At 37.6% G+C, this 16818-nt stretch overlaps 1 protein-coding gene across 8 annotated transcripts in view; it reads right to left on the bottom strand.

Annotated features, from left to right (window-relative positions):
* Tasp1 (taspase 1) overlaps positions 1 to 16818 on the bottom strand; it is a 207632-nt gene that overhangs the window by 39311 nt on the left and 151503 nt on the right. For 6 of the 8 annotated variants that reach the window (XR_003486507.2, XM_027421662.2, XM_027421664.2 and 3 more), the window contains one exon: positions 2765 to 2875. The exons of the other annotated variants lie outside the window; for them this stretch is intronic. Coding sequence is in view for 5 of the 6 variants with exons in the window: in XM_027421662.2 (XP_027277463.1) it covers positions 2765 to 2875 (111 nt within the window). In the remaining variant the exon portion in view is untranslated. The remainder of the gene's footprint in view (positions 1 to 2764; positions 2876 to 16818) is intronic. 8 annotated transcript variants of the gene reach the window in all.

Here is a 16818-nt window from a genome sequence, read left to right as displayed (position 1 = left end):
GGATTTCCTGTTAAGTGTCAAAGACACGTAAATTGCATGGTACTAGCAGAGCAAATACACTGGAGGAAACTCTTCCAGAGAATTCACATTTGAGAAAGGCATTAAAAATTGGTTACCAGGACAGCGAATTTCCAAGAAAAATGGAATAGTAAGGTCAAGTTACTGGGGGTGGGGAGAGGATGTCCCTTTGGAATGCCATTCGAAAGACATGGACTTAGGGCATTGGCAATGAGATAGGTAATGAAGAGTAAGTTGAAAGTGATTCTTGAGCATGCCCTCTAAACTGTTAGACAGTGAATGAGAACTCTTCCCATTAGGTTAGGTAACTGATATCCATTCCGAAATGTAAAAGTAACCCAGAGGAGGTGTGTGTGTGTGTGTGTGTGTGTGTGTGTGTGTGTGTGTGTGTGATGTTTCCTCAATTAAAGGATAAAAGTAAGCATAACATACACAAAATCCAAAATCTAAAATGGCTAACTCCATAGAAACTGAGAGTGGCTCAAATGCTTCCTAAGTCTGGGGAAAGGAGTGTGGTTGGTGATTAGGGACACATACTGTAGGCAGACAGCAGGAATAAGTTCTGTTGCTCACCAGAGTGAATATAACTACCCATAGTATACTATATATTTCAAAGTAGCTATTTTAGATGTTCTGTGAACAAAGAAATAATAAGCTTAAGTTACAGATACATTAATTGGCCAGATTTGATCAATATACAATGCACAGATAAAATGAAACATTGCATTGTATACTATTTGTGTGTATACTTTAATGTCAATCAAAAGTAAAAGCCAGACATGTTTGAGTACACCTGTAATTCCAGGAATGGAGACTGGGATACAAGGATAGAGAATTTGAAGCTAGCCTAGACAACAACAACAAAAATAATGATATAATAGTAGAGAGCATGGAAATAATGTTAAGAGATACATATTCTAGTTTTATTTCAGCACATTTTAGAAAAATAGTCAAGCTTCAGTTTAAACATACAGTAAATTAGTTACAAAAACGTCTGTCACTCTTATTTAGGCTACTCTGATCCTGGGGTTGATCTAGTTCTTTTGGTCACATTTTCATCCTTGCCCTTTTTTGTTTCAGGCCATTGTGTTCTTTTCTAACTGCCCTTGACTTAGGGCTATGGTTAGGTTATCAACCCAACTGCAGGTGTGTTACAGAGAAAACTGGTAATAAACAGGATGTGCGAACTGTCTATGTGCTGATAGAAAAGGGAAGCCTGAACTGGGAAAGGCTAAGGGGGGGGGGGAGGGGGCATGAGGGGGAAAAGTCCACAGTTCACAAGGCACATGCCTTTAATCCCAGCACTAAGGAGGCAGAAGTAAGTGGATCTCTGAGTTCGTGGTCAGCCTGGTCTACAGAGGGCATTCCGAGACAGCCTGAGCTATACAGAGAAACCCTGTCTTGAAAAAAACAGACAGACAAACAAAAATCCAAGGGGAAAAAAAGACCACAGTTCACAATACTGGTGACAATTGTCCCAAGGGTCTCAAAGATGAGAGACAAGATGCCCAGATGGGAATTAAAGGCTAACAGAACTACCCAAAGACACAAAGGCACCTTCATTTGTCACCACTGAAGTTCTTTCGTCTAAACTATGGCCAGAGTTCACTGAAGGCTACATACAATAGTATATAATGTATAGATTCCATTTGTATAAAACTCTTTTGTATCCGGGTGTTAGTGGTGCACGCTTTTAATCCCAACACTTGGGAGGCAGAGGCAGGCGGATCTCTGTGAGTTTGAGGTCAGCCTGGTCTCCAGAGTTGAGTGCCAGGATAGGCTCCAAAGCTACACAGAGAAACCCTGTCTCAAAAAACCAAAAACACCAAACTCTTTTGTTAGTAGTCAGGGTAGTGGATAACTCAGACAAAGACCAGGGGGACCACAGGGACCTTTGGAGTGGCTAAAAAGTTCAATGTTTTAAATTTGAGTACAGAGTACATAAGGTAGGCTCACTCAGGAATAATTCATCAAGAAAAGTACAGTTATGATTTGTGTCTTCTGGGTATATGTATATTTTTAAAAATCAACTAAAAAGACACACCTAGAGTCCCTGCTACACTGATTTTAAAGAAGCTTCTATCTAGATAAAGAGGTGAGTAAAAAGCACCCTGTGGGCCATGACAATCCCACCAGTCTTGATAGATGGGAGGGAGGTGGCTTCATCCTACAGGTATGAAGCTAGACCTTCTTGGCTAGACCCAAGACTACACATCTGGATGCTCAGCTGCAATCTGCAGAAACACTCATTGACCAACTCTTCTGAAAAACAGTTGTAAGAGGAAAGTGTGGCAAGCATTTCATTTTACAAATGAGGAAGTGCCAGAGGACAGTAAAGTGATACATGACAATAGCAAAGCTAACCAGCCAGGGAATCAGGACTAAGGTCTAGGCCAGTAGCTTTTCACATAGTCTTCTTCCTTTAGAGGAAGGAGAACAGAAAGAATCCAGTTTCATGTACTGTCACAAGTCACCTCTAATGTTTCATGGAATAAGCAGGAGAGTGAGACATAATATAAGACTTTACTGAAGCTCATTTAAAAACACGCTTTAAGCACAGTCTTAAAAATAAAGTGATGTTTTGTAAATTCACCTACAGAAAGACAATAGTGTAATATAGTGGGATATAACAGACATCACAAGTATAAATTGCTGACTTAAGGACATCATCAGTCTTTTCATGTCTTAAAAAAAATGAAAAAAAAGAAGAAGAAGAAGCTTCACAATAGATGGATACTCCACTTACCCAGAAGTGTCTGCTTATTTTGGGAGGAGTCAGACTCTGAAGAACATCTGCATGACCGGAGAACAATCACTCCACCAAGCACGCCATCTTCACTGGCAAGGAAAGGTGAACCTGGGCAGAAAAGACTAGCGGTCACCTTTCAGTCACTTTTGATTTTTCATTTTCCATTTCCATGTGATTACTAGAACAAATGTGGCATGAATGAGAACTTGAAAGATGCCCAGTTTCTGACAAGCATTGTTCGTACCTCATATACACTTGATGGCAAAGGCAGTCTTATGCCTGAACAGGAGCCATTTGGCAAAGGCAGCGCCAGTGACTGCCAAGATGACAAGAGTCGGGGAGAGCATGTGCAATACTGTATTTGGAATAGAACTGGAAACACCACCAGATTAAAAGACCAAACAACTACACACACACAAAAAAAAGTTCAGCATCAGCCTTTGATCAACTCCCGGAGATCCTGCACAAGGCTCTCCCTGCTGCCAAAGGCATACCACCAAGCACTTTGATTTACTACCTTAAATTCAATTTTAAACAATAAGCCACAAAGTTTATTACAAACATTTAAAAATGCTCCTGATGGTTTACACAAATAAGGGTGAAGCCGAATTTCTATTATGTGAATCTGGTGGTTAGAAACAGCCCAGCCTCCTTGAGATCTCACACACTGAACCATTGTGAACATTTCAAGAACATTACATTTTAAATCCCCTCATTTTTCTTCCCCAAGGACATCTTCTTGAACATCTGGCATAACAAGTAAGCACGTGGAGAACAAATGAAAATTAACCCAACAACTATCAAAGAAAGTAGTAAAAATAAAACCAACCAAATTGGATTTGGGGGAAACTTCTGGTTAAATTTAGTAGATTAAATACATGCATTTATCTCCACGCCCTCCTCAAATCCCAGGGAATGTTGTGTGGAAAAAAAGCGGGGATAAAAATGACTCAAAAAGCTAACAAAAAAAGAAAAAGAAAAAGAAAAAGAAAAAGAAAAAAAAGAAAGGCAGATAGTTGGGAAAGAAGAAATGGAGATGCAGCTATTTCCCTTGCAGAACTGGTATGCAAGCTAGTTTTTATGTCAAGTTAACACAAGCTAGGGCCATCTAGGAAGAAGCAATCTTAATTAAAAAAAAAAAATGCATTCATAGGATTGGCTTATAGGGAGGTCTGTAAGGCATTTCCTTGACTGATGATTGATGTGGGAGGGCCCAGATCACTGTGGGTGGTGATCCTGGGTACTATAAAAAAGCAGGCTGAACAAGCCATCAGGGACAGTAAGCAACACTCTTTCATGACCTCTGCATCAGCTCCTGCCCCCAGATTCCTTCAATGATGGGCTGTGATGTGAAACTGTAGTTGATAAAAGATCTTTTCTCCCCAAGCAGCTTTTGGTAATGGTGTTTTATCACAATAGAAATACTAAGATACCCATGAAAGCCAAATCTCAAGTTTCCAGAAACTAGAGAACATTGTAGCAGAAGGAACCTTCAAAACAGCCATCTAGTTTAGCTACAAAACTGTAAAGGGTCAGGAATAGGAGGGTTAAATCTCTGAAGACAAAAGTACAGAGTAGAGCTGAAATGAAGGTATTCGATTCAATGTCTGAAAGAATCCTCCAGAACAGTGGTCACCAAACTAAAACCTGCTAAGAATTAAAAAAGCGACAAACAAAAATTTTAATGGTTTGCGTTCAAAAAGAAAAGAAAGACGGAAAAGGAGAGGAAAAGAACAAAGTGGGGGCTAATAGGTAGCAGGGGCCAAAAGGAAGCTTGTGAAGCCAATGACCTTTATTCTTAGCCTTTTACAGAAAGCTTGCTGTCCTAGTTAGGAGTACTATTGCTGTGATGAAACATGTGACCAAACCTACTTGGGGAGGAAAGTGTTTATTTGGCTTATACTTCTATATTACTGTTCATCATCAACAAGTCAGGACAGGAACTCAAACAGGGAAGGAACCTGGAGGCAAGAGCTGATGCAGAGGCCATGGAGGGGTGCTGCTTAGTGGCTTGCTCAGCCTGCTTTCTTATAGAACCGAAGAACATCAGCCAAGATTGGGCCTTCCCCCAAAGATCATTAATTAAGAAAATGCACTCCAGGCTAGTCTGCTGACAACCTGATCTTTTGGAGACATTTTCTTAATTGACATTCCCTTCTCTCAGATGACTCCAGCTGTATCAAGCTGACATAAAACTAGCCAGCACACTTGTCAAACCCTGATCTATGGTCCAGGATTTATACTAGAGAAGAGATGGATTTGTTAAACCTGCAGAGACTGGATAACCCTTTTTTTAGCAAACCAACAGACACAATTCTATCAGGGCAATAAAACATAATCTCAGCTTAAAATTTGCTTTTACTTGGATTGTAAAAAAAAAAAATAAATTAATAAAAAACAAAGTTGGTATGAGCAAGGGCAAAAAAAAAAATATTTGCTTTTACTTGACTAATTTTTTTCTTCCTAATTTGTTACATTCTATAGCAAGCCAGTACATCTATTTGTATCACACAAGTTAGTAATTACTTCGATTTTACCTATGATTCTTCATTTCTGGCTTAACTTGTTTTTGATGCTTATGTAGCTGATGTTAACCTTTTTGTTTAAGGCATCTGTGTTGTTAAGTATTACAGGAAAGCCTTTGCTAGTGGGAAATTATGAAAATATTTTGCCCATGCCCATGTTTTCTACTAGTACTTTTATAATTACAGACTTTAAACTTCTGGAATTAATTTTGGGATAAAGATTGCTGTGGTAGACTTATGCCCCCTAAACAGCCAGCCAATTTCAAAATAAAACCTTGGTGAAAAATTCATTCCTTGTCTTCTGACATAAAAATGTCCTTTTTCTGCTCACTTAAAAATATTTTATCACATATTAATTTTCATATGAATTTGAACCCATAAATTTTAAAATGAAAAATACTCTCACATAAATAGTCTATTAGTTTACTTATAGTCTTGCAGCATATTCTACTTGATTGGGTCAGTTTCTTCTCAATATTTTATTTTATAAAATAATATTTTATTTTCACATTTTTAAGCATTCCTTAACTGTCTTGTCTTTTGTTATTATTGAAGATTTTATCTGGACATAATTTAAATTTTTTTGTGATTTTTTGCCTGGGAGTCAAATATACTGATAAAATTTCCTTTGGTATATGTTTGACACTTCTACTCTTAAGCTTTTGATCAAATAGATGCAACTGTAGAATGTTCTCTGATATATAAATTTACTACAAATTTTTCTCAGTTCTTAGCCTTTCAATCTACCCTATCCCATTTACCACTATCCATATTTCTAAAACAAAAAAATTCATGGTAAGTGATCTTCAGCTTGGTCTCACAAACAACAAAACTCAAACACAACAAAATGAAAGCCCTCTTGTTTCCGAGAGAGGTTGGATGTCACATTGTCTGAGTGAGGTTAAAACACTCTGAGTTGGAAAAGGTTTAATTTAACTAGTCAAAAGTACATAAAAAACTTCCCTGATTCAGTATTTAAAACATGTAAAGCATTTTAAGTAATTCTGAAGGAACAGAGGCTTTGCTTATTATGGTCAAGATCCCACGTGTGTGCTAAACCTTATGCCCTTTACAATATAGTTCAAGATGTCTCCCAGAACTCTATGTTTAAGAGCGGTGTCTTTTGCTTCAGGACCCAGTTGATGTGTTTTGTTTTATCATGGACTTGGTAAATAATGTTCAAATAATGCAGATAAACACCTATAAATGTCTGTACCAATCTCTGCACAAAGATCTTAATTGGCATTAGGCTATCAAGAGCATCACACACCTTCTGGTGCTACCATTGTGTGTTTCCCCCTTTTTGAATCGTTTTCCTATTCACCCATTTGCCCAGAGTACAAACTCTACTCACTTTCACTCTGTAACCTGATTATACATAAGCCCATAATACTGAAGAATAGTTACTCAGTGCTCATTCTGCTTGGAGACGGTGAAATTTTAAGAAGGTCACACATAGAAAAAAGTACCCATTGGTCAGAACATAGTAGGTTCTCAGTATCTTCCACAGGGTTCCAGAGAATTACTGAAGGGCAGATCAACCACAGGAATGGAAGCACCATGTACCTGGTGTAAATTGCACTAAGAGACAACTAGTTTGGGGTACAGAAGAGAATTTTCATATCAATAATTTCAGAACTGGTTCACCAAAAAAGGGGAGAGGAATCAGGTATGGAGAGCAAGGGAACAATGATGCTGAAAGCTCTCTGAAGGAACATGATACACACACACACACACACACACACACACACACACACACACACACACACACACACACCCCACCACCACCACCTAACTAAACTGAAAAGGTCAGAGGGCAATAGTTAGGATCTGGTAGATCAGAGTACTTTACTTTGCTGAAATCAGATGAGTAAGAAACAAATAGAAATCTGTGGTATAAGAGAAGCTTTGAAAGAGGGTCAAGAGGGTAATACCACTTGCCAAGATCTTTTGTTTGGCAAGCTGAGCACACAGTAAGTAAATCACTAAGGGACATCTTTGTCTTATGGAATTCCAACCACATTTTTCATTATTTCAAAAAGTCTAGCAAGTGCTGCTGGAAACAGTTCCCACAATGAGGAGCTTTGCACTATAAGTGTTCCCTTCCCACTGGAAGTATCATATATGTACACTGTTCTTTTTTTTTTTATCCTATATAATAAAAGGAAAGGGGTTACCAAAAGATGATACATCACCTCAGAGAGTGTATGGATAACACTATTACTTCTCCACTTATTCTCAAGATATTTATTGAGTGTTACTAGTTACTTCTAGTTACTTACCCTATCTGGGTATTACTTATTCTACCCTGCTTTGTATAAATCAATAAAAACAAACAAGCAAAACACATAAAGTCCTGGATCCCTGGTTACATGCTGATGTTGGAGACAGTCAAGAAAGCAAAGACATACAACATGAAACTACTTAAAATAGCTCAATGGAAACTCAAATCAGAGGCTAAGATGGAGACTTAAAATGAAGAATCCACTGCTAACAGTACTTTCTGAAAGGATAGTGTATGAAATTTCAATAAAAGGTACAGAAAGAACAACATAAAAGTTATAAAGGAGGACACAACAAGTTAAGGAAATAGGACATGTCAATGTCCTGAAGAATTAAAGACTTGGGAATTTAGAAAACCAAAAATAAGAAGAAAAAGCCCAACATAATAAACACGACCTGGAATGAAGCTGAGGGGTCAAGTAGCGATGATATCTCATAGACCACGGAGTACTTGACTACATTTGCATCTTTTTTCATAGTGGAAAGGCATCAAAGGGGTGAGAATATTTGAAGAACAAAGTCTTTAGAGAAGAAACTCCAACAGGCTGTTCTAAGGAGAACAGGTGGGTCAAGCAGTTAGGAGAAGGAATAGGAAGAATGCCAAGGAGGTTTCAGTGGAGGTCTAGGTGAGAGTTTCTTAGGGAGTCTGCAGACACCCATGTTCCCTGGACAGCCCACCTCCATGGGGCCTAACAGAATACTGCAGGATGGCTGGACGCACACTTTTCCTCCTATAGGGCAGATGCTGCTTAAGATAAAAGTGAGGCAAGGAGATAGTCGAATGGATTCAGCCAGGTGGACACTGAGAACAGTGAGCTCTCCTCCTCAGCTGGGGGCCCATGTATGACCCTGAAATGAGTGCAGGCAGGTACGGACTTCAGTCTCCTGTTTAAATCCAGTTATTTATATGTTCAATAATCATGAAACAATGTCAACGCAACACCCTGAGGGTGGATGTCAGAATTCTGGACATCTCAAAGTGGACTGCTGTGAAATTCCTTCTCTGATCTAAGGTTCTGAATTCCTTCCCTCTTCCTACTTCATTATAAGCATTTTCTTCATTTTCTTTAGAGTTGCTTGAAACTTGTTATCTCTTTCCAATCTTCTATAAATTAAAACATGGCTGACAAACACTTCTTCTCTCTCTTCTTGTGTCCTCTCTCTGAGGAGGCATCTCTGTTCTGTTCTCTCTTTTCGTCCCATATTTTCTTATCCCCACCCCCCATAAACTTTCATATAAGTTACATCTGCAGGTATGTTTCCCACCTGCTGTGGTCACCTGCTGTGGGACCTGTTATGGTCCCAGTCTTCTGCTATGGAACTCACCAAAGTAATACTGAGGCTATATCTAATACATGCAACCCAAGCAGAAAGAAAGAAATATGCTTGCTCTACATACATCTAGTAAAAGAGCCAAAGGGAGAATGCTAATTGGCTTGATATGGACAGTATGCTCATCCCCGAGCTAGCTAGTAAGGTCAGGCTACTCTGAGTGACTATATCAACCCCACTCAAATTAGAGTCTGCATGTCTCTTCCAAGTTAAAAGAGTCTATATGAACTAAAGATAAGAGATAATATTTATATATGTGCATGAGAGCATGGTATTTTGTTGTTTTCTTTTTTTAGCTTTTCCTACATGGGATGAAAGAAATTCCTTACATGGTTTTCAATACAACCTAATATTTAATAAATATCTTTTTAACAGAAAATCATAATGTAATACTTATTATGACTAGTTCATCAGCTCTCAACTTTTTATAGTCAAGTTTGTGCTCCTCAAATACAGACATATTTGAAATAACATGTACCAGCAACAAAAACTAGTACTTTTTAAAAAGTACCACAAGACTGCTGTACAGTTTTCAGTTGTCTATTTTAGATTTCCTTTGTCAGTACTGTGCTGTGATTCACTTACCAACAAAGTAATATTACCAAATTATTTCTACTTACCAAAGTTTATTTAAACGACCTTTTGCTTTTGTTCCCAAATGTCTGGGTGAAGGACAACACAAATGCTATAGATACAGTCAGTCTCTGCTATGTAAAAACTCATAGTGTCCATAGAAATGGTACCCCAGGCTTTGGAAGGCTACATTTCTTCTGCAAATAGGAAACTCAACCACAGACAATACACCAACTTCTGTTTTGAAAGCCCCATGGCATTATAATCCTGCTGCTGGCTGCCTGTGTCTACTGAATGAAATAGTCTACACTGTTAGTCTACTGCTGGTCAGCTCTGTTAGCAATGTAATATTTTAAGAAAATGTTTTGTATTGGTTTTCTTATTTAGAAGGGAGGGAAGAAAAAATAACTAGCTTCTCAGAAAATACTCAGTTTTTTTATCCTAATATAAAAATATATCAGCCATATGAAGGGAATATCTAGGCTTCTTGAAATGTATAGAAATTGCTCCTCTATCCGACATGAACTGAAGCTTCAAATACGGCAGTTGAGAAGTAGATCAAATATGATTTTCACATGAAAACTGCTTGAGTGAAAACCTATTGTTACTTACTCAATTTTTAAACTTGTATTTCATTTTCACTATGTGCACTTGTTGGTGAAGATGTGTATATACATGTATGTAACAGGTACACATGCACTCATCTATACATGTGTGTGCAGGCCAGGGATGCACATTGGGTGTCTTATCTAATTTTGAGACATTCAGTGAACCTGAAGATTGCTGATTTGACTGGGCTGTCCTGAGAGTGGCATTCAGGGATCTGCCTGATGGTTCACCGCAGTGTGGGGATTTCAGGCAGGTCCTGTTATCCACACTTTTATCTGAGTTCTGAGGATCTGAAGTCAGGTCCTAATCCATGAGCAGAAGCTTCTTTCCCAATGGAAACATCTCCTTAGCCTAGTAAATACGATTTTTCTTTCAGACACCCATTCAAACCAAAGGGGAGAGACTCTCAAACTTTTATGGTATTCAACAATTTTACCAAGTAATGTCTATCTGATCACTCTATTTTTCAACCTTCAGGCTTTCCACAAAGGCTTCGGGCATCTTCTTTTAAATCAGGTATTTCTTAATTCTTCCTTTGAAAATAACAATGAAACAGTTCACTCTAGAAAACACATCAGAGGCAGGCAGTGATGGCACACTTCTTTAATCCAGCACTTGGGAGGCAGAGGCAGGCAGATCTCTGTGTCTGAGACTAGCCTGGTCTACAGACCAAGTTCCAAGGCAGCCAAAACTACAGAGAGAAAACCTGTCTAGAAAAACAAACAAAAACAAATAGAAGAAGCAATCTGAGCTCATCAAAACTCCCATAAACGGACAAACAAAAGGGAGGAAAGCAAGGAGACAATGAGAACATGAGGAACAAGAGGAGGTAATGGGAGGAGTAATGAACAAAACATATTATCTGCATGTATGAGGATGTCATAAAGAGCCTACTGTTATGCACAATTAATATATGCTAATAAACTCTTTAGAACAAGCATTCAATTCTGCAATGAGCTTCCTATAAAACATTCACTTCTAAAATGACTGACATCCTTGTGGAAAGTTTCCACCTAAGTTTTTCCCTTTTGTACCAATTCCTCACTTAAATTCATTCTGAGTTATGAAACTTCTACATAACTGAAAATATTCTCAAAGACCAGCAAGACCTCAAAAACAGCTCTTTGAGGAACTGAAATGAGATCTGACATCCCAGTTGAACCTTTCCAAGGAAGACACCAGAAACCTTAGAACCAACTCCCAAATCTAACACTAGCCCCATATATGCAATTAATTGTCATAAACACCTGTACACCAATTTCAATCTCACTACATATTCAATGTTCTAAGCATGATACTGTCATTGTTTCTTAGTAGATTATGATTCTCCTTCCAGAAAACTCTCCCTATTTGACACTACTTTTCCACATACTTGTCAGATTCAATTGGGAATCAAGCCCCAGAGAGGATGTATTTGAGTCTTTTAAGACACAATTCTCCTTCCTCTTCAGTCTAGTTCTGCTCAATCTATCACAGCCTAGATTAGTTTCTCAGACTCCAAAGGCTTTTTCCTCCATTACAACCCACACTCTAGCATACAAATTTCCTGCCAAAACTTATGTAGTTACCTCCCACATTTGGTGCAACCATTTTTCTTACTTTCTCCTTTTCACTACATATATTTGCCCACCAGATAAATTCTATCACTTATTCATGAAAACTAGGATCTGATCTCCAGAGGTACTTGATTTATGCCCCTTTCCTTGAGATAAAGACAGAACACCTGTATCTGTTTCAATTCCTGTGCCATTCTTTCTCTTTTGGAGTTTAATGAGAAAGTTTTATTAAAACAGAAAAGAAATTATGTAACACATCATACACGAGGGATTTAAAAAGAACAAACATCAACTAATCCACAAAGGAAGTTGAAAAGTTCAACACCAACCATGCTAGGAAAGACTCCTAAGCCCTCTCTTCTACAAGTCACTTCTCCAAACTTCTTCAAACCTCCTGCTTTCTTACAGTTTACCATACCTCAGTGCAAATTTAAACACTCTTTGATTTTATAAAGTCATATTAATGAGTTTGCAAACTACATTTGAAAGACTTTTTTTCACTTCATTAGCATTTATTAATTGTATAAAATGTGAGTTTCATTATAACATTTAATAGATGTTTATAATACACTTTGATCATCTTCAATCCTTTTCACTGTTCCCTTTCTCTACCTCCTTTCATGCAGTATTATTTTTGTTTTCTTTTATTATTGTTGTTATATTACACAAGCATATTTAATACAACCTACTGAATCCACTTCGTGTTGCTCAAGTCTATGTTTTTAGGGCTAACCACTGACCACCCAGTACTGAATTCTCCACCTCTTAGCACTCATTAATTGCCAGTAGCTTTTCATCTAGGGGTGGGGCCTTGAGAGATTTCCTCCATCCATGATGGTGTGTCAACTGGTACAAACAGCAGTATTTGAAATATAACATTATGATTTGAAGACTCTCCTACATTGATGTGTGTAGTTGCATTATTTTCACCCTCACATACTATGCTTATTGATGGATGTTACAGTTATTCCTGATTCTACTAGGAGGAAGGCAGTGTAATGAACATTCATGCACATACCACCTGAAATACACAAGCATAGTTAGGGACAGAATTTCTGGGTACACATTCTACTTATGACAAATACTCTTCCCAGAATGGACTCTACCTATTCAAAAACATCCGTGTCTAAAACCTGTGTATCATATTTTTCTAACTAGTATCTATAAGATGTAAAATTATTCAGAATGGTGAAATGTCTGTTGACATATTTTCTGTCTCTCACAGTGACTTTTTTCTTTATTTTGGATTTATACGTTAGGGAATCTTTAAGGTCTGAGTTCATAGTAGAAGCTACTATGGATCCACAATGCAGAGAATAACCTTGGGATGACACCCCCCAGTTGGTGAATATACAACACAGCCCCCACACCTAAGGCTCAGGAAAAAACCTAGGAGGAGAGAGCAGAAAGATTTTTAAGAGCTGGCAGACCAGGACACAGACTCCCTTAATACAGGTGACAATGGTGTGACTGGGACAATATATGAAGGCACTGGCAGTGGGTCCAAGATCTAATTTTAATGCACAAACTGACTTAATGGAGCCCATTTTATACAGAGAGATACCTTGCCCAGCCTAAACACAGGGATGTCGGGGGGGGGGGTGGTAGAGAGGTGCCTTTGTCCTGCCTCAAGGAGATGATGGGACAGACTTAGTAGACTTCCTAGGGGAGGCCTTACCCTCTCTGTGGAGCAGATGGGAGTGGGGGAATAGGGGGAGCAGGAGGAGAAGAAGGAGGGGAAACTGGGATTGGAATGTAAAAAATAAATTAATAAAAAAAGAGTCAGAGGCACAAAGCATTTATAGAGGATGTTTTTTATGCACTGATGCTTATAAATGTGCCTTTTTTTTTTAGAATCTTTTAAAGAAATTTTATTACTAACAAAAGTTGTATACCATTTTAAGGAAAATTATCAAATGTAACAAGAAAATGTAGGCAGAAGCTATGAACAGATAATTCCAAGAAAAATAGAAAAGTACCTAAGCTTTTTGTAGAAAGTTTCTAAAACTGACTTATAAGAAAAAGATAAAACTGCTAGGCATAGTAGCACAAGCCTTTAATATGAGCACTTAAGAGGCATAAGCAGGCAGATCTGGGCATTTAAGGTTAGGCTGGTTTACACAGAAAGACTACCCACAACAACACAGTGAAACCCTGGTTGCAAAAACACAAACAAACAAATAAATAAGCAACTAGAGGTGGAGGAAATACAGCACAAAGGGAAGAATCACCGTATCCTTATTTGCAGACAGTAAAAATACAAAAGACCCTAAAAACTCCACCAGGAAACTCCTAGAGCTGATCAACACTTTCAGCAAAGTGGCAGGATACAAAATAAATACAAAATAGTGAATAGCTTTCCTATATACAAATGACAAATATGCTGAGAAAGAAACCAGGAAACCAAACCATCCACAACAAACTCAAAAAAAAATATTGGAATAATATTAACCAAACAAGTGAAAGATTTGTATAGCAAAAACCTTAAAATGTTGAAAAAAGAAACTAACAAAGATATCAGAAGATGGAAAGGTCTCTCATGCTCATAAATTGGTAATATTAAGGCCACCCTACCAAAAGCAATCTACAGATTTACTGCAATCCCTACCTAAACTCCAATACAATTCTTCACAGAAATTGAAAAAATAACCCTAAACTTCATATGGAAATACACACCTACTTCCATACCATACCACACATATCCCCCAAATACAACCAAACAGGATAGCTAACACAATCCCAAATAACAAAAGAACTGCTGGAAATACCTCCATTCTGGTATGTAGTCATATTACAGAGCTATAGTAATAAAAAACAGACACATTGATCAACGGAAAGGAATTGAAGAGCCAACCAAGCATTAAGTCCACATACTTAGAAATACATGACAAAGAAACCAAAAATATAACTGGGGAAAAGAGAGCATCCTCTACAAATGGTCAAACTGGATGGCTACACATAAAAGAATAAAAATGGATGCATATTTTTAGCCTGTATAAAACTTAGTTAAAACTTAACTCCAAATGTATCAAGAACCTCAACATTAAGACCTGATATCCTGAATCTGACAGTAGGTAAAGTAGGGAATAGACAAACTAATTGCCACAGGAAAGAACTTTTAAAATGGGACTCTAACAGCTCAGAACAATGGATAAATGGAGCCCCATAAAACTAAAAGGTTTCTGTATAACAAATGACACCATAATTCAAGTGAAGAGACAGCCTACACAATGGCAAAAAAAAAAAAAAACTATCAATTATACATCTATCTGACAGAGTTAGTATCTAGAATACACAAAGAACTAAAAATAATAATAATGATAATAAAACTTTGAAACAAAACAACCCACTTTATAAGTGGGGTATAGAATTAGAAAGAGTTTGTAAAAGATGAAATACTTTTGTTCAACATCTTTAGCCATCAGGGAAATGCAAAGTTAAAGCTGCTTTCATCATGCCCTGATCAGAATGGCCAAGATTAATAAGACAAATGCCAGACAAAACCCCAGCATGGAGGAGGGGAAATGAGTACTAAATCCTATCCTGAGCCAGGAAGTTATTCAGAATGGACAGGTTCTGGAAGAATTTTCTTCAATGACATGACATTAAGTACATTAACCACCAAGGCAGGCTCCACCCATGCTGAGGAGTAGGTATTTGGCTAACATAAAATGGACTCCAGGTTTTTGGCTTTGGTTCTTCAGAGAATGGGTAGAAAGAAATGGAGGAAGATTTGGGAAGACTTATGAGGAGGGAAATATATTGTATGAAATTCTTAAAGAATGAATAAAAGCATTAGTCTTAAAAGAGATAAAACTAAAGTAGTTATTTTTAGCTATAATTTTCTATGTTTAAAAATGTTGGTCACTATTGAAATAAGAGTATGAACAGGGCAGTCTGACACCTCAGGAACATGGAAGCAGCCACTATGTCTTAACAACTACTGAAAATCTGAATGGTTTAGTTGCCTTTCACATTTTTGGGATAAAATACCCATCAAAAGCAACTTGAAGGAGTTTTGAGGACTATGCAGATCTGCTTCCCCATTCTTCGATGAAGAAAGAGAACAAAGAGACCTGTCTTTTTTAGATAGACAGTTAATTATCAGTGTACTAAAAGAAGAAAGAATTCAACCTCCTTGCTTTTAGTCCAGGCCTCCACTAAACCCAATTTATCTCATTCCAAGTACTTTGTAATGACCACATGAACTTCCTGAATTTTTTTTTTAATCCCATGTCCAAATCATCTGATTAAAAGGAATTTCAGATTTATGGACTGACTCCAGTGGAGAACCAAGAGAATTTAGCATGGCCAAGGAATTTTTTAAATTTCCTCTTACCTCATTTAAGTAACTTGCTACAACCAATCGATGAGACACAAAACTAAAAAGGACCAGCTGCTCCAAGTCTTAGGACATTCTTCTATATTTTACACAAATTTACAGAACAAATCAATACTCACTGGCTAACAAGATGGCTTTAGGGGCAAATCTCTGAATTTGTGTACACTAACATTAATGATTAAAAAACTAAAAAAAAACGCAGGATCAATTAGCTGAGTCTGTAAATTCCCTTGTTTCTCTCTAAAGCAAGGAGTTTTTAAGATGGGGCTCAACAGGCACTAAATAATAGACTACCAGAGGCAATTTTTCAAAGTTATACAAAAGAACAGCAAAGCACCAGAAAAAAGTAACATTTAGGGAGTCCCTAGACCCAAATTTGGGGTTGAACTAACAGTGACTGTGGCTTTAGATTCAGTAGGGCCCTTTGTGTTAGTAGATACAAAGTGACCATCCACTATAATATACACCTGTCACATGACTTGGGGGAGGGTTGAGACAGACAGGGTTTCTCTGTGTAACAATCCTGGCTATCTCATACTTGCTTTGAAGACCAGGCTGGCCTCAAGCTCACAGAGATCAGCCTGCCTCTGGCTCCTGAGGGCTGAGATTAAATGTGTATGCCACCATTGCCTGACTTGTCAAGGACTTCTAACAAGTTAGCTTTCATGAGCCTCTATTATTCAATTCTTAATATTTTTCTCATTTATGTACTGAGACTACAAATGCTATATACATATATAGATGATAAATCATATAAATCACATGTTATTAGGCCAAGGATCACTTTTCTTTACAAACAACATTCAGTACTATTAATAAAAGAATAAGATC

This window comes from Cricetulus griseus, chromosome 6 (genome assembly GCF_003668045.3).
Source record: "Cricetulus griseus strain 17A/GY chromosome 6, alternate assembly CriGri-PICRH-1.0, whole genome shotgun sequence".
Lineage (NCBI taxonomy): Eukaryota > Metazoa > Chordata > Mammalia > Rodentia > Cricetidae > Cricetulus > Cricetulus griseus.
Note: the sequence above shows the minus strand (reverse complement) of the source record. Positions and strands in the feature narration are given on the sequence as shown.